Source organism: Pundamilia nyererei, unplaced genomic scaffold (assembly GCF_000239375.1).
Source record: "Pundamilia nyererei isolate P.nyererei 1_Seehausen unplaced genomic scaffold, PunNye1.0 scaffold00024, whole genome shotgun sequence".
NCBI classification, from domain to species: domain Eukaryota; kingdom Metazoa; phylum Chordata; class Actinopteri; order Cichliformes; family Cichlidae; genus Pundamilia; species Pundamilia nyererei.
The window spans coordinates 2386150-2409360 of record NW_005187425.1 but is presented as its reverse complement, the minus strand read 5'-3'; the positions used below and the strand labels follow the sequence as shown (position 1 = coordinate 2409360).

At 40.0% G+C, this 23211-nt stretch overlaps 1 protein-coding gene across 6 annotated transcripts in view; it reads left to right on the top strand.

The window, feature by feature from the left end:
* Positions 1 to 22283, top strand: part of ccser2a (coiled-coil serine-rich protein 2a) — a 49070-nt gene extending 26787 nt beyond the window's left edge. For 5 of the 6 annotated variants that reach the window (XM_005727373.1, XM_005727371.1, XM_005727372.2 and 2 more), the window contains 6 exons: positions 144 to 252; positions 409 to 580; positions 2216 to 2281; positions 2432 to 2554; positions 5558 to 5704; positions 17160 to 22283. In XM_005727373.1, the coding sequence (XP_005727430.1) occupies positions 144 to 252; positions 409 to 580; positions 2216 to 2281; positions 2432 to 2554; positions 5558 to 5704; positions 17160 to 17885 (1343 nt within the window). In that variant the 3' untranslated portion in view covers positions 17886 to 22283. Of the gene's footprint in view, positions 1 to 143; positions 253 to 408; positions 581 to 2215; positions 2282 to 2431; positions 2555 to 5557; positions 5705 to 12219; positions 12305 to 17159 lie in introns of all 6 variants that reach the window. The other variant, XM_005727375.2, reaches the window with a different exon arrangement.
* The last annotated feature ends 928 nt before the right edge of the window (positions 22284 to 23211 follow it).

Below are 23211 nucleotides of genomic sequence, written 5' to 3'. Positions count from 1 at the left end.
TAAGGCTATACTCTACATCGAGGCTACATCTCAAACAGTTGCTTTACAAATTTTAGGTCATAATCCCCAACCATCACCTACGTCCTCTTCTTCCAGACATACATATATGTATATTTACTACATCTCATATTCTCTCTATATAGAGACTGATAGGATGTCCCATATTGAGCATCCGGAGCGGGCCAATCGGCAGGGGCAGCGGCGTAAACACCATCGCTGGAGTGGATCAGATTACTTTCATAATGATACCAGGTCAGTCAGGTTTGAAAGGGTAAGAAATGTTATAAAAATGTTACAAAAAACCAAACAAAACATGAGTCTAAATCTGTAAAAAGCCAAATTAAAAAGATATGAATACACTGAATATGTCACTGTTTCTCTGTCTTTGTTTTTTTGTTTTTCCCTCAGGGCTCATGTCTTCCAACATTATGATGGTTTCAGAGCTTCAAAGAACTCAGCCCGAAAGGAAGGCAGGGAGCATGGCTACATGCCAATGTTAGATGGACTTGCACTCGAGCACATGACTCAGGACTGCAGCCTCCTCAAGAACCAGCTGCTCAAGCTCAAAACGTTACTAGAGGTTCGACCCACATTTGCACAGATGCAAACACAAAAACCGATACGCTTACTTGCATATTTGTCCAGTATTCTTTGTCCAATAACAGAAACCTTTGTACTCCTTAACATGAACAGTAGACTCAGGCTTTTATTTTGGGTCTTAATAATCCACACTGATTGTAAACACTGCTTATCATGGGGATGAGGGTGTTTTGGCTGCAGTTCTGTCTATAAATTATACATTTGTACTAGTTTTCTGTAGGTTTAGTTTTAGTAATCTTCTTCAGTATTCTGGGGGCAGACTATATCACTGAACACACTAAAAGTGGGTCTTAATAAAACTGAAAGGAGCTAGTTTTCTTAACAGGTTTCCACACTGAGTATTTTTAGGGAGATTTTTTTGTGTCTAATTACATAAATCCAGTAGCTGTTGCAGTGTAGCGAGATCATAAAAGACAAGACAAGACTTTGCTATTTGTTTTAATGCACTGGGCCAGTCTTATTTTTGCTCATATATTGCCTCATCCATTGTGAATTGTTGCAATTCAGTTCAGTAAAATGAATTAACTTGTGTGATTCAAAAGGCTTGTGTGCAACAGTACACTTGTGCTTCCATTTTGTATACCGTATACAGTATGTGCATCTGTGAAGGCGATCACTTAATAGATGCACCCCTGTCAATCAGAGAAATCCACTTAGAGGAAAGAAACAGATTGGGTGACTGGGATGAAGAAAAGGGAAATGGAAGAAACTGAACGAGGAAATGTGCACTTACATGTACGATGAACACACAAAATCGTCTCTCTATTGAAACACAGCCAATTTTAGGCAATCGCAGAAATGCACCGGCACCGGCACTTCACACTCCGTAAAACAAAATTATCTCGAATGCCTCGACTCAATTTAGCCTCAGCAGCATAAAAAGTAATGTTTACGTTTAATCCAAATGTCTCCTTCAGATCTGTTCAGCGTGCTCGCTGCAATTAGTCAAACACTTGGGCTGTATAGCCTCAAGAGGGAAGATATTTTTTTTAGCAACTTTGTTCTTAATTGTGCAGCTCTTTCTTCATATGATCCTGAACTCAAAGCAATTGTAGAATGAGCTTCCAGCTGTGCTAAATCCTAAATCAAAGGCTAAAATCCAGCACAACTCTCTTTATACCTGCAGATTATAATTGGATAATTCTACATAACATTAATGAGGCTGAAGTGGAATGTACCCTTTAAGTGAAAATTGTTACCAAGCTAGTTGACAAAATGTTCATTAAACATTAAATACCAGCCACTTAAGTACATATGCTTGGTGTCTAAAAACCTTCGGATGGCACTGATTAAATAATTGGGATAATAATTACATTAATGTCGTAGGAGTTTATGGAAAAGTTGAACACACAAGTAGCCACTGATACAAGGACATTTTTGGATATAAAATAAATGTCTTTAGTTCAAAAACAAACTCTGCCTCTGGTATCTAACACTTGTGGCTGACAGTTCAGGGTCAGTGGAGTGTATGTGCTAAAGAGTAAAATTATTCCACCATAGTGAAATATTGCTCCTGAGGCATGCTGTAGGCAGTTGCCATTGATTTAACTCACTGTGTACTCTCTGTCTGTGTGCGTGCCCTCTCTTGTGAATGTGTGTGTTTGTTTGTCTCCAGCTTGAGGATACAGACACTCCAGCAGATGTTCCTGTGGAATCTGAAGACAGTACCTCTGCAACACAGGTAAGAAACTGTGACTGCAGTTTACAGTGAAGATTGACTGAAAATGTGGTTTATGATACATATCTATCTCTTGATCTATCACTTTATTATGCTCTTTTTTTAGTTCCTAAATAAGGGTGTGTATGTATGTGTTTGTGTGCGTGTTTTTAGTTGGAGGTGCTGGTAAAGGAAGTGCAGGTGCTCAGAGAGGAACTGAGGAGTCGAGACAAGATCATTGCTCAGCTCACACTGCAGTGTCAAGAACTACAACAACAACATCGACAGGAACAGATTGTGAGTCGTTGTAAACATGGCTTATACAACTGAAAAGGGGAATCTGTGCCACATATAGATATACTTGGAGTGTAACCGCTCAGTCGCCCTGCCTCAAAGCTGAGACAGAAATTACACAGAATAGTTGTTTTGTTTTTTTCCAAGCATAGTATGTGAGGCATATCTGCTGTTGAATTGTGTTTAAAGGTGTCATGAATTATTCTGCATCGAATTTATTATAGTTGACGAAATTAAATTTAAAAACTAAAAACATATGTGAAAAAACTATTTAGCAAATTAAAAAGGAAGGAAAGGAAAACCCTTACACTAAAATGTGTTTTAGTATGGTAAACAGAAAAAACTAAAAATATTTATTTGCTTTTATGATTGACTGACCACAGGTTTAGTAGAAATAACATCCTCTTTTGGCAAAATGCAAACACAGTAGAGATTTTGACACAAAGTATCAATGAATTAGTCTGAAAAACAGTGGAAAATGTCAATAAAATAAAAAAGAAAGAGGAAAGAAATAATAAAGTCAGGTGTGAGTGCTCATAAACTATAAATGCAAGTATAACATACAGAAGATCAATACAGGCTCTTCTTCAGTTTGATGAGATCTAGGTTTTACAAGATCCTCTGTGATTTACAGGCAGAGCTGAAATGGCTTCAAGGCTCATGTTTGCGTGTTGCATTCATGTAGCGCTCAAAGTGTTTTCTCTCTGAGAGATCACCCCTGTGACATCAGATCTCTTTACTGATCTGCGATAGTTAGGCATGTCTGGCCATTGCTACTGCCTTATTCTTCTCTATCAGATCTTACAATTGAAGGTTTAAAAAGACAGATGGATTGATAAAAATATGTAGTGGAAAAAGTCTGATAGACCCACTTTTCTAGTGTTCAAGTGATCAAAGAAGATATACTGCAATACCCTTCATCATAGGTGGGAGTTGGGTATGTTGCTGGACTCCTACATGCACACCAGTGTGTTACTCATGCCTGCCAACAACTTCCATTCTGTTTGCTTTTAGCTGGCTCCATCTCCTCTCTAACATTCATTAGTGTCCTGACCAGGCTCCCTTGTTAGCCAAACAACAGTATGCCTAGCTGACATTATTCAAATCCCTGCCATATCAAGAAATACCAAAATGTCAAAGCAAGGTCTGTTCTCCTGTCTTGCCACTGCATAGCATTCTTCCAATTAGAATAAGCACCCACCCACAGGTTCTTCAGTCAGAACGATATTGTTCCACCCTTAGCCTCAACAAGCAGAGGCTGTAAGAAAAGGCTGGGGCATGTTTTCAGATCTTTAGCTGACTTTAATGAGTGTAGAAGCTGAAGGAGTGAAAGTGTTGGACGATGGCAGAAAGAAAATAAAAACGGAAACGGCAACCTTTATTCCTCCGACTGTACTCAAGCATTTTGTGTGCAGCTGTTAGAAGAATGTCAGAAGAATGTCCTCGCAGTAAAAGGCTAAATGATGAAACCAAAACAAAGAAACACAAAAGTTTTGGAAGTTTTCTTCTGTCAAGTGTGTTTGGTGAAAATCTAACATTTATGTGCAGGTCATTTGGTTCATATTGGAACTAGAGTTAAAGAGTAAACGGCGACTGGACCTGCTTTATGTCCTTGAAATTGGGTAGGGGGTAATATTAAAGTTGGTAAAGATTCAAGTAAAGTTGAGGGAGGTAAAGCATTAGAAAGTGCTGAGAAACAGACATGTGGAAAAAAATGAGTAAATTGAACATAGTGCAGTAATGAGAAAACAATAGAGGAGCTGCGTGTGGATGGGAGACGGTTTCTTGCTGTATACAGTGTGTATCTATGTGTGTGTTTGTGTACATTTAAGGCTAAGAGGAGAAAATGGGAGTGAAAATGAAATAATGGGAGAGAGGAAAGTGGAACTATCAAAGATAAAAAACTGATTTCCCAGTGTTGCTTGACAGTATGTAGCTTTGAAGGCGTCTTCTGCTGCACTTGAGGTAGACTGCTCATGCTCACTGCACTGAAGTTTTTACCAAGGCTGGCAAACACCTGCGATTCATGTCAGATCCTTTCATGCCTTTTCACAGCCAAAATTTCTTTGCTATTTAGCCACATATGAAAAAAATGTGATATCAAGCTCAAGTTTTGGTTTTTTTTAAGCAAAAATGTAATGTGGTGCACATCATTAGTTGCTCTGACCTTCTGATTCAATAATTGATTGAGTTAATCGTTTGAATTAAAAAGAAGGTTAGGAAAGTGGTTTGTCAGGAAAGGTTTTGACTGATGAAAAAAGGAGGCAATATTGGGTGAACATGTGCTTAAAGTAAATGTCAGCGAGTTTAATTTACTGCAGGATATTTTAATTACTATGTAAAGGTAATTGTAGCCATTTACAACCTGGTCTTGGTTTTCCCTAATGTGCATCAATTTTAATCAGAGCAGGGTGATAATTTGCTGGCTCCCAGTTTTCATGCACATTCAAATCGTCTGGAAAAAAAAGTGGATAGAATTTTATTGCTTTGGATGAGAAATATATATATATTTTTTTTAACAGTAAATTACATTTATCAATTTAAAAATGAACCCTTGCTGAAGACCCTTTTTTCTGTTCATTCAAGTGATTACATCTGATATATTTAGCTTTTTGCTATGTGTGGCAGCACATCAGTTAGGTTTTTGACTGGTGATGCTAAATGTTTGTGATTCATCCCAGTGGGAAAAAAAAAAACTTATCTTTTTTTTCTTAAAGCTTCAATTAACTTTCTAGTGAGATGTTTTCTTTTAAGTTCAACCCAGTTATTATTTAAAAGTTGAAGTGAGCTGAATCCAAGTGCACAGTGGGTGTTGTAGTAAAAGGGGACTTGCTTTCAGTATATTAATTAAGGCCTATTCAGTTTTCTCTCTGAGTACTTTTATTTGACTGCATATAAAGTGGCAAGCTTTTAAAGAGCGTGAGAGCAGAGGCTTGAAAAGAAGTCACCAGAGTTAAAACCCTTTCTTGGCCTTCCTTCCCTCCTTTCTTCCCGCCTTTCCCTCAGTCTGCTACAGGCCAGCAGGTCAAGTGTCAGTGCCACCACCAGAGGGCTCCTTCTTCACTAAGACAGAGCGACAGACAGGTGGACAAACGTATGCAGCACCACTATGATAAGGCCACCCAGACGTACTGGAGACCACCAAACCATGCTGTGAGTCTGAAACATCAATTCATCAATTTAAAAAAAACATTTTTTCTGTGCAGTCGTGACCATCAGACCTCACTTTGGGATACAATGATGAGTGCATACATACAGCATATTGCTGACCTCTATTTGATAAAACATAATTTGACAGTTTATTTAATGCAAAGAATAATGTAAAGGAAAAAAAAATATAGGTGTTTGTGTGAGGTCGTTCAAATCTTTAGCTTCAGGTAACAATCTAAAAAGCATGAGAACGCTTTTCCAGCTGCTGGCTGGAGGGGTTAAATCACTATACTGTGCTCTCTCTGTGGAGCACAGCTTATTGGGTTGTCAGCAAGCTTGTCACACTGTCCTCCACTCTTAATAGCTAGATGTCACTGAACAGGGACTTGCGACGTTGGTCTTAATGTCGGAGTGATGGAGAAGGAGATTTATTGGAAGAAGGAAGTAGACATAGAGGCGCACAGATAGACAGGTGGCAGATGGATAGATATGTGTTCGCTGTGTTTATCATAGCCAGCACAGCGTGATGTGTGGCAGCCAAGTATTGGTTCAATGGTGGGAGTGCCACAGGCAGTGTGCCTAGTAAACACTCCCTTAATTGACCTGCTCTCAGCTAACAGGGTGTGATGCACAGACACACGCACACACCCACTCACACAAAGAGGCAGATATAAGCACTGTGACACAAAAGGAAATAATTTTAAGATTGATATCTGCTTCACTGTAACACATGGTATGGCCAAACTCATGATTATTAAGAGTGGACAAATGTTTTTAAATTGGCTTATACCGACTACAGGTGAAGAATAAAAGACAAAACAAGCAAGCTTACCAACTATAGAAGGTCCCTGCTTGCCACAGGAGCTTATGGTTTAACAGTTGCTATGGTAACCATCAAAGAAGGGCTAGCAGAGCTTGATGGGAACAGTCTCCGTGGTGGGAGCGTCTTTCTGTGACCTGTAGTACCTGGTGTGTGTTAATGCTCAAAAACATTAAAAAAAACCCAACAAAAACAAAAACAAAACAAAAAAAAATCAAAACAGATTTCTCTTGTGATTTTTATCTCTGTTCTTTTTGCTTGTTTCATCAGTAATCTGTACTGGCCACCACATTCCACTCTTCCTGCTTTAATCTACATTACTGTGTCATCACCAGAGTGAAGACCATTTCCTACGCTCTTGTTTTGCAGCCTTGTTGAGATAGCAGCATGTTACTTTCCAGAGCTTGCAATTGCTCCTAAAGATTAGCTCTGAGTTTGTTTCATTTTTTTGAGAAGTAAAAATAAAAGAGAACACAGAGTAAACAAATACCAGGAAGAAACAGATTTTTTTTCCTTGGTCTTTTTAGTTGGTATCGAAGCTCTCGGTAGCACACTGACAGGTTTAGCACCTTTAGCAAGTCTGGGTTCATTAAGAGTTTTCCTCTTATAGTACTTTGCTTTTCCCACAGTTTTCTATGTGTGTGGTTTTCCTAGACTAGCTATTCTGCCTTTTTTCCCTCCTCCCTACTGACAAATTAATCATGTCTGGCTGTCTTTATTTCACTCTCCAATGCTCTTCCTCTAACACACACACACACACACACACACACACACACACACACACACACACACACACACACACACACACACACAAACATGGTGTCATTGTTATTGTTTTTTTCTCTCTTGCTCTCAAAAATGCCCTTTTTTGTTGATTTTTCTTCTCCTCTGACATTTAAAGGGGTGCTCTGTCAAAGCACTGGAGTACCTCGTGCCCCGCAATAGTATTTTTGAAAGCTACGCTGAACGGCTTGGTCAAGATTAATTTTGATGTCAAAGGCCAGTAGCTATAATCTTTTAAAGCTTTAATGTTGATATATAGTTGCCTTATCTGTAGCCCAAGGGGCAAAATGTGCTCTCTGATTCTGGGAGGTCTAGATGTCCGTGCTTGGACATGGACTGAAAATTCTCTGTGTGCTTTGAACTTAGATTAAGAGTATCACAAAAGAGTGAGCTTGTGTCCTTTGACCCTTGGACATGAGTGTATTTACTTGTTAGTGAGTTGTTTATTATTCATGCAGCATCTTCAGTCATTCCGCTTATATTTTGTCAGTGACCAGAACTTGTGCTATTGCTTTTCAGGCTGCTTTAACCCATCCTCTTCACCTATTTCCCGACTTCTTCGCAGCCTCTGCGAAGGCTGTGGTAACATATTCTCCGCCGGCTCCCACAGCTTCTTATTTAGATCTGCTTGCAATCCAATTTTGAGGCCAAAACTTGCTCAAGAAAAAAGAAAAGATAAGAAAGGCTTACATTATGGAATGTGTATAGTGCTGTCGGTGAACATAATGCCGACAACGATTGTACACGGTTGTCGCAGCATGACGCAAGTGTAGTGTGACAGTAGGAGCTACTTAAATGTTGCCTGTAGAAAAATAATCTTTGTGAATAGCTTCCCAGAGCAATCTCAGCAGGAGAAATGTTTTGTCTGCCTCTTCCTTTTGCAGCAAATAAAACATGAGCAGTGTGATTTGAGTAATTTCAGATGTAATACAATAGAAAACTACACAGCCTTGTGGTTATATATTTGCATTATTTTCTGTCATGTGTATGTGAGAGATGCCCTGTTTGTCTGCATTTTGTTTGTGTGTGTGTGAGTGGGTTGTGCCACATGTATCTCTTGTACTCAAGTGCGGGCCACACTCAATGTGACTGAACAATGAGTTCAGCCGACTGAGGACTGGGGAGCCGACCTTGTTAATAACCCAGATAAACAAACACGCAGATGAGCCACAGCAGTGAAACAATGACAACACAATAGGCAGTGTTTCATCAGTGGCAGACAGAGAGGATAATTACGGCTATCCTCCCACTCCCTCTTTGCCTCTTAAACATCCTCTTCTTCATCTCTTCTTCTCTTCTCACACCTCCCTTCGTGTCTCTTTTATCTCTTCCGCTCTTTCTTCTATCTTTCTTATTTGCTTCATTGATTTCTTTCTTTCTTTTGTATTTTTTTGTCTGTCGTTCTTTCCTTGACATTACAGCTCTTCTTGACTTCTTACCTCAGTTACAATTAGATCATTTTGTTGTCACTGAGAGGGAGAGGATGGGGAAGAGGGTTAGTGATTAGTGTTAAGCTGCCAAAGGTGTTCCCCACTCAGATGCGAGTGTTACTTCCCCTTCCTCATTCTCTCAGTTTGCCCCCTCGCATCAGGCACACATTCCACACGCATGTTCAGCTTGTACGACAGAGTCATCTTTGCCAGGTGAGGATTTAATTGCCAAAGTCGGTGAAGTGAAACATCGGGGCCAGGGCAGGAGTATTAGTTGTAACCAACTTCGTGAAACTCCGTGTAATGGATTAGGAGACCTGAGCAGAGCAGGGCTGTTTTTAGTGGCTCAGATGTATCCTCTAAATAGTGTTGTTATTTGAAGAAAGGTTGTAGGATCACAAAGAAAAACTTTTATTCGACTTTTAGATTCTTGTCCTACTTTCCCAAGTTTCGCCATCTGCTTTGGGGACTGTGCACACAAGAGGTAGAGTGCATCTCAGTCTGAGAGGGTCTCTTGTGAACATACTACTACCACCAATACTAATATGGCTATTTCCACTGAGAATAGCAATGTTACGCATGCAAACACATTTAAAAAAATTGTTTATTACTGTACATCCCCCTCATTTCTCTGTACTCCCAGAAAAATATCAGTCTGGCTCAATCAAGCTCTTTTGCTAGATTTGAAGTAGGTACAATAGGAGGTGAAGCACTTACTACTGTATTTTCAAACTGACATACCAAAAGAAAAAATATTTTCTATTTTCAGGCAGAAAGTCTGAATTAGCCTAACCAATATCGTATATTACTGGATTCAGCACAGTGAGACCTTTCCAGCAAATCCTGTTTAGTGATTCTGGGACAATCCTACCTAATACAGTTGAAACGTATATGAGCACATTCATTGCAGATTCTCATTTGAAATGTTCACCCATTGTACTTCTGTGTTTGTAGAGCTCTATTTCATCAAGAGATCACAATGTTAACTTTTTTTCCCCTATAGAGGAAGCCTCAGTCCACTCTCACACCCAGTTTGGAATTAATTTGGCCTTCCATTATGAAATTACATGAGTTCAGGTGTAGCATCTCCCATTTGGCTTAACATTTTTGAGGGGATATCACAATGTCTGTTAACTTTTGAGAACTTTCATTATTTAAGAAAACAAGTTAAAACATCTAAAAAGCTATTGTTGCTATGATATTGGTATCTTAAAATGCTGTAGTTTATACATGTAGCATACACATACCTCCACCACTAATCTTGTGTTATACCAAAAGTGTGTTATGTATGCATTGCTGAAGCTATTCCACAAGGACTGGTGGTCCAATCCATAAAGGCTTGACCATTTAGGGCAGAGGTCCCCAACCTTTTTTGCGCCACGGACCGGTTTATGCCCGACAATATTTTCATGGACCGGCCTTTAAGGTGTCACGGATAAATACAACAAAATAAAACTTGTACTGGTACCGAAAAAAAAGAAAATTTATTCATAACACACGTGAAAAGACCAAGGAAAACCGAGTAAACGCTAAAAACGATAACAAAATAACGCTGAAAACCGATAAAAACCCTGAAAACTATACATTTCACACCTGAGCCTCATCTCTCGCGGCCCGGTACCAAACGACTCACGGACCGGTACCGGTCCGAGGCCCGTGGGTTGGGGACCGCTGATTTAGGGGGCGAGGTCAGCTGCAAGGAGGTTTAGGAGATTAACATTGTTGTTTTTTTTAAAGAAAGAGTTGAGAAGGAAGTGTTGCCAGACGCAGTCTATGTGCTGGTGGGAGAGAAATGATGAAATTGATGGATGGCAAATAAAAAAAAATAACTTGTATAATTTTCCCAATTTCTGTCTCACTGCTCTTGTGAAGCTCTGTCAGCCCTTTATTGGAGACCTTTTACAGCTGTGGAAAATGTAAAAAAGGCTAAGCTGCCGAGTTCTATTAAAGCTGCCAGATACTGTCTGAATCATTCAAGAGCCCTCCAACACGCTCTCTTGTTCTCGTCGTCTAAAGTTTCCTCTCCCCAAATGAAGCTTCAACAGAAAGCTTCTGTGAAGACCTCCCACTGAAAAACTTGTTGGTGTTAAAGGAAGGACACGGACAAGCACAGATCAGGGAGGCTTATTGCTCCCCGCTGCAGCAGTCACACTAGGAGGGCTCTGAAATCTGGGGTGGACCTGCTGGGAACTTGCATCCTTTCCCTTCATGTCTTCAATATCGCTCTTTCTTTGTTCTTTTTACTTGACAATTTTTGTGCCTCTCCCTTATATCAGAGAAGAAGGAGCCCTCTCTATAACTGAGGAAGAAGTAGTATTTGATATAGCTCGACTCTCTACCCACTTAACAAAATGGCACAGCTGCCTCTTCACCATGAGTCTTCGACTGAGGGCTGAAAACGTTGAATTGCTTAACCTTAGGGAAAACGCAGTGTATAGAATGAGGCTTGTATTTTCTCAGCCTTGTGCAAAAAATGTTCATATGGCAATGTAATGTGACAGTTGTGCAACAAAGGTGGGCTGAGATACTGTATGTGGCTAATAGTTTTTATGTAAGCAGTGTTACAATTTTAGAGTAGGAGGAAAAGAGTGGTTTTCACAGCTGAAAAACAACATAAAGATTATTGGAAATCTCTAGGTAGGGGGGTGCTTAAAAGGATAATGAATAATAAAATAACCTCCTGAGTTTCAGTCTGACATTTCTAACTGTCGTGCTGTTTTAACCATTCCCATCCCACTATCCAGCTGACGACCTGCTCATCACAAAACATTATAAGGAAAACAAATTATATCCACAAGAGGTTGTAAGCTATCAGATATCAGCACTGATAAAACTGTTCATTCCTGCCCGCTGCCTTAAAAACCAATCATTATTTAACTTAGCGGTCCATGTATCTGGTTGTGATGACCTTTCAGTTGAACTATCATGAATGCCATAAACAGAGCCTTGGATTTAATGTTTTATTCAGTGTAAACATTAGATTAATTTATTTATATTTTATTTAACATTTCAGTATAAACATTGCTTTTTTTTTTTTCTTCTTCATGTTTTTCAAACAAAAAGGCTCCTCAAGTTCTCAAGATTAGAGTGAATGTTAGTATTAAGGGATTTATTTTGTTTATTCCACTAACACTAAGCCCGAGTTTTCATTGCATCACAACTTTTATTATAATGGATTTAACATTGACGTGATGCACCCGCCTCAATGTGCCTTATAAGCGTGTTTGTCTGCGTGTGCACTGTGCACGCATTTGTGTGTGTGTGTGTGTGTGTGTGCGCGTTTATTTTGTGTGCTTTGTGAAGCGGTCTATCCGTATCCTTAAACAATGTGTTTATGCCTGTGAGTTTGCTTTCCTATGTGAGCATGCTTCACTGTGTGTGTGTGTCTTTGTGCGCGCGTGCGTGCGTGCGTGTGCGTGCGTGTGTGTGTGTGTGGACGACCTGGTATGTCATGCCTTTTGTCCTCTGTGTTTTTCTCTGCGTAGGGTGTGCTGCCCACCCCTTTGCTGTCCCCGTGGCAGGCACAGCACCAGGGCTTGACCCGTACCAGCATGCCCCAGCGCAGACAGAGTGAGTCACTAACACCCTTTGCAGCTATTCTCTGTCCTTCCATAACACAGCATATAGGGTCTGTAAAGTTTAACTTTGTCTCAAGTTAAAGCCTTCTAATCTACCGAGTCTTGTTTCCAGTTAGTAGAAGGGATTTTTTTCGCCTCATGATGTTCCAGAGCTGTTTGTGGTCTGTCTGCTTTTAGATTAATATGGGACAAGATTAGAAACAGGACAAATAGCTGTTTCTTGTTTGTTTTACTATACATAGTCTGACTTTTGGTCCTTTACAATTAATCCTCATGTATCCTCTTCCATTGCTTCCCCTGTATGACTTATTTTCTCCTTTTTTAGTTCTATTCAGTCAGAAATAACATCATTTATTGTCTTTTTTTAAAACCCGTAGACACCTGTATTTTAAGTCCGAGTTCTTATACTCATTCTACAGGAATGCTGTAAAAATATGCAGGGAAGAGAAATAAAAAATAACACACATAACATTGTCTTTGCCTATAGAGAAAGAGAAGACTATAGAAACAAGGGCAGGCTGGTCACAACAACCTCACCTATCTCAGTAGCTGTCACATGGCTTTTGTATTATGCAGTGCTGACAAGCTAGCAAGTAGAGGAGGCAGATAAAGAGAATGACAATGGGTAAATAGACTTCAGAAAATGCACATATGTGAGTGTGAAGAGCACAAAATGGAAAAAACAAACAAAGAAAAGAACCCACGCTGTGTTTCTTTGATCTACCTCAGTGGGACTTAGCTTTGTATCAAGAGGGGGAAAAAGTGACACAGGTATATTTTCTGGCATGTTTCAAGTTATTACAAAATCACATTTTGACAGCTGTGTCCTTTTTCCCCAGCCTTCAGTCAAAGTGCATTTTCTCCAACCAGTAAATTGCGTGGTCTAATTAAACAAAACAGCATCAAACAAAGGCGAAAAGGAAAAAAAAAAGGCTATGCACAGTTGAAGAAAAAAAGTAGGAGGATAGTGGTCATGACTTTTAAACCTACTGGAATATAATTGGTAGGCTGATGTATTTAGATATTACAATGAGACACTGAAACTGGAATGAATAAAAAGTGTATTTTTATTTTACTGGATAAACCACTAATGCTCTGACCCCCCTCAGGGAGCCCTGGCTGTAAACAAAGCAGCAAAGAGTTCCTGCCAGTAGTAATGGTCTTAAGAATAGGAAAAAAGAGAAGCGGTGCGAATGAAAGGAGGTCATAGTAAATGAATTAAATTGGTTTGTAGAACTAATGTGTAACCTTCTCTTGGGCTTTGTTCTAATTCTAAATGGCACAATAAATATGTGCCTTAGATGTCGGTAACCCTCTCTTTCTTCATTTCATCCTGTCTTCTAATCCGTTAACCCCGCTCTCTCTCCTCATCTCTGTACTCTTGTCTGTTAAAAGTCTGAAAATGAATCTCTCACAGTGTTTCTTCTATACCTTTGCCTCCTCACACATAATGCCTATGCAAGGAGTGGAGCACCTAGTGCAGTACTTCACTGACACAGCGTGGTACAGTAATCCTCTCTTTAACATGAAATGGACGTGCTGCCCACCTCCTGCTCGCTGGGCTGTTGTCTTGTGACACATGGCATGACAGAAGCATGTCTTTGTAATTCTGCGTTTGCATGATTAGCGTTTGGGTTTCAGTTTTGACTTCTTTCTATGCCTGCGTTTATTAATGGATATAAATTTGGGGTCACAGAGTTGTCACAGTTTTTTGAGTCTTCTGTCATGTTTTAGAAATTTATTACGGCAATATTTTTTGTGCTTTTGCTTTTATTGTTTGTCTTTTAGTTAATTCCATTCTGTAATTTAACTATATAAGAACTGTTGTGCATGCTTTGGCTAATGTTTCTGTGTGTGGTTTGGTTTTTCTATATTTTATTCACTCATTAGGCGTTCACTTTGATGGATGAAGGGTATTAAAGGGAGTAAGATTTTCAAATAGCCTCATGTTATTGGATGTGAGTGTATATTTACTGCTGTCCTGAGTAATCACAGTCTTTCTAGCTCCCCTATCAAATGCAGCTACGCAACAAGGCAAATCTAAGTACTCACACATACTCTCAATCTTTCCACAGCTCTTATTTCAACACAATCCACCACCACGAGCGACACATGAAGTCTAATCTTGCTTTAAAATTGAGTGCCACCATATTGACGATCTGCTTATGTGCAGCAATCACATAGTCTTCCTGCGAAATGGCAATTATTTGCATCCTTTCACTTCACATTCTTGCAGGTTGCTTTTCTTAATAACAAACCATTTCTCGTGACATGTTGAGGGTGGTTGGAGATGATTTTATTGTAGTGGGATGTGAGATCTTCCAGGTGTCACAAATTAACATGATTTTTTTTTTTGGGTTCCACTGGTGATTTTGTGTAAAAGTGATAGCTATCATTAGTGAGCTGTGATATTTTCTTGGCAGTGCAGTGAACTGCTCAGAGTGATTGCTGCTAATTATTAGTATCTGTAGCAGATAGCTGCAGATGCAAATAATTACTGACTATGACCCAAATGATACAGGATATCTCTACTAGCGAAAGCTGTAAATATATGGGCTCATTACAAAGCTTGCAGTTAGACGTAGAATATGACTGCAGTTCTTACAAACATTTCAGTCTGTATGAAATGTGAAGCACACTGTCAGAAATAGTACAATGCATGTATTCATCTGGTTTTAGTATGTTTTGCTCTGAATGAGTCAGAGGCACAATGGAAATAAGGTCATGTTAATAATGTCACTCACCTTTTTAGATGATGCTTGATTCATATGATAATTACTTTTGTGACATCACTTCTAATTTGTGGATTATGTCTCACACTGAGTCGTGATATACATGAGATATTAAGATGCTGATGGGTTGACTGGTGGACTAATCGGAGCTTATTGTAAGATGCAAAAGAAGCCGAAATTATTCAGACTTTATAATGACAGACTTTGAATCTAGAAGTATAAAAGCAGCATTTTTTTTTTTTAAATGAGCAAACTGAAAACGAAAGGTGAACAAGGGTTTTGTAACAGGCTAGTGGACGTGTTGTGGCAGGGGACCAGGAGATGGAGCTGTGGCCTCAGACATGCTCTCTCACACTTACAATACAAATGACTGATGGTACAAACAGATCCAGCATCCTGACCAGTGCAGCTATATATTCCTGTCCTTTGAGATCCCTTCACTTCGAACTCACAGTGAATATGTTCTGCTGAAACTGAGTTCAGGCTTTTTAGAAGCTTTTGATGGTTCCAGGTGGATTTGGATCCTACAGGCACTGCTCAAAGAAGAGGAGCCAAAAGGCTGGTCTTCTGATTTCTGATTGTAAAAACTGGCAGTACAAACTAAATAGGCTAGAAAGGCTAGAAATGTCTTGAAGCATTTTTATATACGTTTGGTCATGAACTACTTTGAAAATGTACTTGGATAAGATATCTGCAAGTACAGGAGTAGAATATTGATTTTTTTCTTGTTGCATCTGATGCAAGGATCTCAGTTTTTGCTGGACTTCTTATAGATACAGTAACCACTGTCTGGTCCTGTAATCTGCTGCTTATCTGCACCTGTGTTACAGGGTGGTTGCTATAAAAAGGTTATCTTATGTCACTGTTCATCTTTGGTAAAAAAAAAAAAAGATGTATTTAGTGAAGCAGTCATGCAGAATAATATATAGAATCTGTTTGCTTTCCCCTGGCTACATCTAAACAAATAAAGCAGGTGATGCGTACATCGTTTGTTACATAGATAAATAAAACACTTAAAATACAAGCTAATTGCACACTGGCTCTGTCAGCTTAGACTGTGTATATAAAAGATAGCTCTAGCTTCTGAGTTTGAATACAACACCATATATGGATGTGACTTAAATCTGCATTCTTTCACATGGCCTGCAGAGGGCGATTCCTACGGGTGTAAAAGGGTCTTTGTCTTCCTTGCTGTGTGATGTCAGTAAACACTTTGCTTGATGAGTTTATGTCTGACTGTTGCAATCACTAGTTTTAAGTCTCCTTTAATAGAGCACGATGTTCGTTTTTTCAAATTATAGTCCCCGTTAGTGTTCAGGAGGGTGGTAATGCAGGGTGTGGGCAAGCTTACTTTAAATGTAACGAACTGGTAGAATGTCAGCGTCCTTCCGTTTGATCCAACCTGCACTTGTTCTGTGTGGTGTCAAATAGTTATGATAACAAAGACGAAACCGCTCAGCACAAGCCTTCAAAAACAGATCAGTCCAGCTGGTGACGTCCCCGACTATGTCCATCTTTTATATACAGACTATTGCTTTGAAACAATTCGATGTAGTCAAAGTAAAATAAGTTTACGTTGAGTCTGTGTCAGCAGCTCTTTTGTTTTTGGACGGGATAATTAGCTCCTCTCATCCAGGTGTGCATGGTTTTGTGCTCATAAACTGGATGTCTCCTATTGGAGGGCAACACCATGGTTGGTATGAATTTTGTGTGGTTCAACAGCTCAGCATGTTCTCACGTAGGCAGCGTGTATTGTAGCTCCCAGTTTGAATATTTTGAAGCTCCACTGCAGCAGTGATTGCAAAATAATTCAAAGGTGTCAGTAGATTTCAGACTCGCACAACAAGGTTATTCCCCTCTGCTGAATCAGGGCTGCCTTTGTGCCTTTTCTTCTTTTTAATGTAGGACTAGTTCAGTGGCTGGTAATTGAAACAGGCTGTGATATTGTGAGGGTCGCAATTTTCCATGAGGTTCAAAGATACTTGGGGAGGGTATTTATTCACTTATTTATTTAAAACTGTCTACTTCAGAAACATGTTAATAAAACACTGCCTGTTTATCACACACTTAGTGTTCACTTATTGATACACTGTTCCTTTTTCTTTTACCCCACAGCCTCAAATACTACGGCCTTTCAACCCCTGTCTCAACGAGCACCTCCAACAGGGAAAACTAGTAAAAACAACCCCTACCGTGGGCCGCAGTGACCTCACAAGGAGTAAATCAGAGGAAGCAACCCATTTAGATGCTGACCGTCCTCTTAAAGCAGTTGTGGCAGATGCGTCCGGGCCAACAGGCCCTGACAAGCTGAGTCATCTCCCGAACACCAACCTGCACCGTCTGGGTTCTGGAGCTCCACAGGGGATAACTGCCAGGGACAGTCCAGCATCAGCAGCACAGCATGAGAGGAGAGCCCCCGCTGCGGTACTGCAGAACTCTGTCACTGCTAGATCTGCTGGTTCGACTTGCCCTCGCATGCTGCAGCCTCCTCGCTTTCACAAGCGCGTTTCTCTCCCTGCACTCAAGCCAGGGGGCACTGGTGGCTTTGGCTCTCTGAAGCCGGGGTGTTCCTTAGGGCCTCTGGCTAACCAAGCGAAGCAGCTGCCGCCTCCATCTAGAGGCCTTCCCTGCTTTAACACTGGACCCCAGGTGCAAGCTCAAAGTCTGTTTTGTACTTCACTGCTTCAGCCTCGCAGGGATCCAAGTTACACCAGTTCCAGCCGGGAGGAGCACAGCCTAAAGGAGCCTAACCAGGGTACACTGAGACCCCGGGTCAGCCAAGTTCCCGATCCCTTTGAGTCACTCATGCCTCCCAAAGCCAAAGATTCCCTGAGGACCTGAAATCCGTCCATCATAACCTAAAACTGAAATTACTCTGACATTGATAGTCATCTCCTTCGCCTCCTAGCTCATTACTAATATATATGAGACATTCAAGCACTGCCTATTGTTTCTAAATTAACCACTTCAACATGATTGATCAAAATGTATTATGTAGACGGACCTTATTTTCACTACTGTCCACACTTGTGAGATCGAAGGGTTTTGATGAGGAAGTTAGTTTTGCACATGAACATGAAGGCTGCAGATGGAAGAAAAGAGTGTTACCAGTTTTGTTTTCTTTTATAATACCCACTGGCTAATGTCACATTTTAAAGTCCAAGTTCACTCGTTCCTCACACAACCGTGCCCTTTGACACACAGGTGCATTTGGTTTTAAACATAGTGGTGACATGAGTTTGACCTTCGCTGTGTAATAGACAGCCCGGGGGGAAACCGAGGGAAAAAAGAAAGTGGGAAAGAGGCAAGAAAGTGAATGTGAAATGGGGCTAGAGACAGAAAAAAAGAAATTTGTCAAAGCGCTCTGGAGTTGTCGCTTCTAGAATGAGAATATGTGTAGGTAAACGTGTCTGAGTGTGCGCATATGTATTTTTTTTAAAGATAGAGAAACGTAGTGTTGAGAGATGGATTTAAAAAACAGCTCCACGCTGTAGGTGTTCACATGCTTCCAGTTCAGCTCACTACACTTACATCCTGAGTGAACTTTCAAACCATGCACGTGGTAGCAGAAGGGTTCACAGACCTTTTGTGTCAATGCACTGTGATGGAAATATAGGCACTGAAAAATAACAAAAGGCTGGTGGTGGGGATATAATTAGAAACGGTGTGCAAGTGAGGAATTAGCTTTCATAATGTAGTGGAAAGAAGCAGCATAATAAAGCACTCACACACTAAAGTGTGCTCAGGGACAGTGGAAGCGCACTCATATCTATATGTGCAAACACAGACAAAATACACTGTTATTTCAGGGTTACTTTGTGCAGTTTTAGATGAAAACGACTGAAGAGTAAAATGAGATATGGTGAGAAGGAAATGGTATGTTTAAAAAAAAAGAAGCAAAGTTAATATCTGGATAGTAAAATCGTTGCTACAAGACAATGAACTTTTAAAACATACTGAAAAAGAGTAAACAAAGGGTGATCTGCCCAATTTCAAACATCAACATGTGGTTGAAGAAAATATCGCAAGTCAAACTCAGGTTGAGAATGGTGAATAAAACTGAATAAAACATCATTTGTGAGTTAATTAAATAACTTACAATGCACGCTGACTTTCTTGAAACAACTTTTCCTTTAATCGCCCACACGTGGAAACGTCAACTAATGGGGATTCATTAGATGTGTGAAGCTGCTGCCTGGAGAAAAAGCGTGCGCGCTGAGCTGCTGTCGTTTTTATTTTTTTCCCTATTCCACCGTCTCTCCTCTCACTCTCTTGCATGTCTCTTTGGGAACATCAAAGGTATTAGCGCGGTATTTTCAGGTGGGGAGCCTTCAGGGCTTTGGTGGTGTTTCTGTGGGAGTTTTGCAGAATTGTGTTTATCGCTGCTTTGCGAAGCCCTTTTGCAGTCAAACGCTCTCGAAATGTCCCTGAACGGAGAGCAGCAGTGTGTTAAAAAGGCCTTCTGACAGCAGCTCTGCTCTCTCCTCTGTCACGCCGCGTGACCGCTTGGTGTACGCCTCTGGCAGTGTCCGGTCTACTGCGTCCAATAATGCACCCTACAAAGACAGAGTGAGACAGAGGGGGAGAGAGAGACACACACATGAGTTGTATAGATGCACATGTACAGGAACTTTGGCAGAACTCAAAGAGACGCGAAACTCAGAAGAGACGCAGACATCATTTCACACTTTCCAACAGTCGCACAAGTGCACCTACAGGCCAGCACTCTGAGTTCTTTAACAAAGTGCATGAAAGTGTATCTGTGTTGTTTTGGAAGTGCTCACAAAATGAGGTCTCCAAGTAAACACTCATCTGTTTGCTTGCTGTAGCCATAAAAAAGATGCCCATCTCTAGATTACCCTGGAAATGGATAGAGGCTTGTGTTTGTTTGTGATTGAGGATCCATGTGGCTGATAATACATGTTTACCTGTTGGATGGCTCAACATTGTGCCAAGCCAGCCAAGCAGTCAGCAGTGCTCTGTGAAGCCAAGAAAAGCCCATTTCTTATAATGAAAATGGAACGTGGACAGGAAGACACACCCAGAGTGTAAGATAGGTGCCCAGCAAGAGACAAAGAAAAGCTGAAAACAATTTATAAAAGTAGTGAAGGTGCTAATGATCAACACAAGCCCTTTCTGGCAGACTTGTCTGTAAAATGTCACGAAGGACAGAATGCATACAATCTTTGTCTGCACTGTGGTCTAGAGAATAGCCTGCGCCCCTCAGCTGTGTCATTCACTGCTAAGTAATGCCAAACAGGAAATCAATGTTGCCTGCTGTGTGTATTTGTATGTGTGTATTTATGTGTGCGTATCTCCAGACACCTCTGGCTGCCAGTGTTTTGCTCTTGGAGGAAAGAGTGTGTGTGTGCGTGTGTGTGAGAGAGAGACAGAGGCAGTGAGAGATCCATCAGCCCAGGCCAAACGCAAAGCCATGCCAGGGAAAACAGGGCAGTACCATGCCTCTCTGTGCTGTATTCCCAAGCTCCAAATCAATGTCCTTGTTCAGTTTAGCAGTCAAGCAAATCTCTCTTGCCTGCTATGCTTTAACAAAACAGGGCTAAAAACTCTAACAACTTGGATCAGTCCTAATGCAGGAACTTGATTCACTTTATTTTTCAGAGAAGACGCACAAATTATAAAGCTGCATTGCACAAGAGGGGTAAAATATATATTTTCAGCATTATTATTCTGAATGAAAGAGGAATGCAACTTTTTGAGTACACATCTGTCAAGCAAAAGGAGAAAAAAATGCACAGAGAAAAAACACAACAAACACAGAGAAAAAAAGGTGTATTTACAGCTCAAGGCTTCATATAAAGGCTTTTTTTTTTTAAAGCTGTGGGGCATTTAGGCACCGTTAGCTGATTGTTTTGATTCACTCACCACATTTTTGCATTTATTTATTTCTTTTTAAAGAAATATTTAATAAGACCAATATTCTGTTGAGTTACAAATTCGCTACTTCACCTTAAAGAATAAGATGTTGGCAATTACAACTGTATGTTGTTTTTTTTGTGGCTCTCATTGGCCAAAAAGAAAATAACAAAAATAAACGAGAATCTGAAAAGTTGATGCGAGTTTGAAATGATTATCAGGAACAGATGTTCCTTTAGCAACCACTCTCATCTCTGATGACGTTTTTAAAGTAAAAGCTTGAATCTTGAAAGATGTAGGTTAGTGTTTCTTTAGCAGCTGTATGCTGTCCTACTTGACTTGTGGTTCTGTGACACGGTGTGATGTGCTGATGTACGTTTTAGAGCAGATTCGCCATTCAAGTGTTACTTGCCAGCTGAATCACCAACTAGAAGTTTACAGTGTAAGCAGATAAGGCGCCACAGTGTAGCAGTTCATATTCCCATAATATCCAAGGTCACGGTATTTATCACTACATATTCTCCTTCATCAGCTGCTCGCAGCTCTTATGCACTGTCTCAAGTATACTGTGCAATACTGTTTGGAGCAAAAAGAAGGCGTGCTAAACTGTACTTGTAGCAATCTTTTTGGAGATAATTTATCTGAATTTAAGGAGCTACACCTCATATACACTCCCTATCCGGTTTTCTATGCTCTTGTCACTACAGGCTATTTGTTTTCATCTTTGTGCCCCCACCCTTCAATTCTTTCATCTCTCATTAGTACATGTGGATCTGCCTGGCCCAGGAGCCTCCGGTAGCCCCCTCTGAGACCTTTCTCAGAATCTCTGCCTCAATTCATGCTTACTCTATCTGCCATTACCTACTAGAAAAATGCTTTCAAATCTAAAGAGGATGTGGTACCAGCTATTGAAATGCAAATTATTAAAAAAAAAAAAAAATCAGACATTTAAAAAATTGTAATTTGAGGCACTTTAAATTATATTAGTTCTTAATGCTGAATGACAATTAAACTGTCTTAGGGGCGATACTTGGTTTAGACAAAATCTATTTTGCTTTATTTTACGCTCTCTTCTCTCCCTGTTTGTTTCTGTTTGAAAAGTCATATTTTTCTAGGAAGACTTGTGAGACAGCAATAAAGTTTGAACCAAATAAGCTGAGGAGGGTGTTTTGGCTAATTTTCAGTTTGAGTCCTGTCATGTTTTGGTTCTTTAATATTTGTAATATGTTTTTCGCATGTCACCAACAAAGCTGCCGATCTCAGTTTAAGATAAAACTGAAGCCTCATTCTTTTTTTGGTCTTCTTGTTTTTCATGTCTGCTGGTTGTTTTACTGTGGAAATAAATTGTGCTTAAAAACCAAATGTGCTTTTTAGTAATGCTTTTTAAAATGAATGTTAAATTTGTGGGAATAAAAAAATAAAAATGGGGAAAAAACTCCAAACAATAGATGTAACTTATGTTCATTTTGAGATAGGAATTGTGAGAGGAAGATAGACAAACATAGACTTGGATATTACTTTACAGTATGTTATCACTGAGAAGAAATGCCTCCCTGTCAAATTAAACTAAGTAGCATCTCTGTTCATTACAAACCATGCAGCCTCTAGACACCTTGCATATAGTCCACTTAATAATGAGGTTACATGCTTCAGAGATGATGGGTGGGTAACAGACTGCCAAGCGCAAGAAGTAGCGTGACACTGTCATTAACTTCGAAAAGTGGGAGATGGAGTGCAAAAGGTTTTCCCTTGAAAGGAAGCTAAAGTGCTTTCATCATAGACTGTCAAATCTATGCTTAAAACTTTGTTGTCATATTGCATACTGCAGGTTACTCCTCAGAGAACAGAGGTTCAGTGGAGTAATTATACTGAGGGAATTTAAGTGTGAAGGAATGTTTAAAAATACAATCTAATCCCCAAATTCACCCTGACGTTGCTAACGCCGTAGTTAATACACAGATTAACAAAATCAGTGCAGAAGAGGCCGACATGTTCAGTGTGTCTCACTGAACATATCTCCTTGCACGCTCATACAGTAAGTAGAGCACACTAAGTAGAGCAGGTATGCACGGAGCATGAATTTCGAATGTTAAAAATCAAACGCATCAGGCTGTGGACTTAGCAGAAATGACAATTTGACATCTAAACATCTAGTCATGACAGACTACATTTTTTGATTCCTGTACTTCTGCCTGAAAATTGTTTGGTCCCTTCCTTTACACTGCACAACCATGACGGCAATGTTTGAGGCTGACAGGTCTATAACATTCTACACTGAGTCTCATGGCAT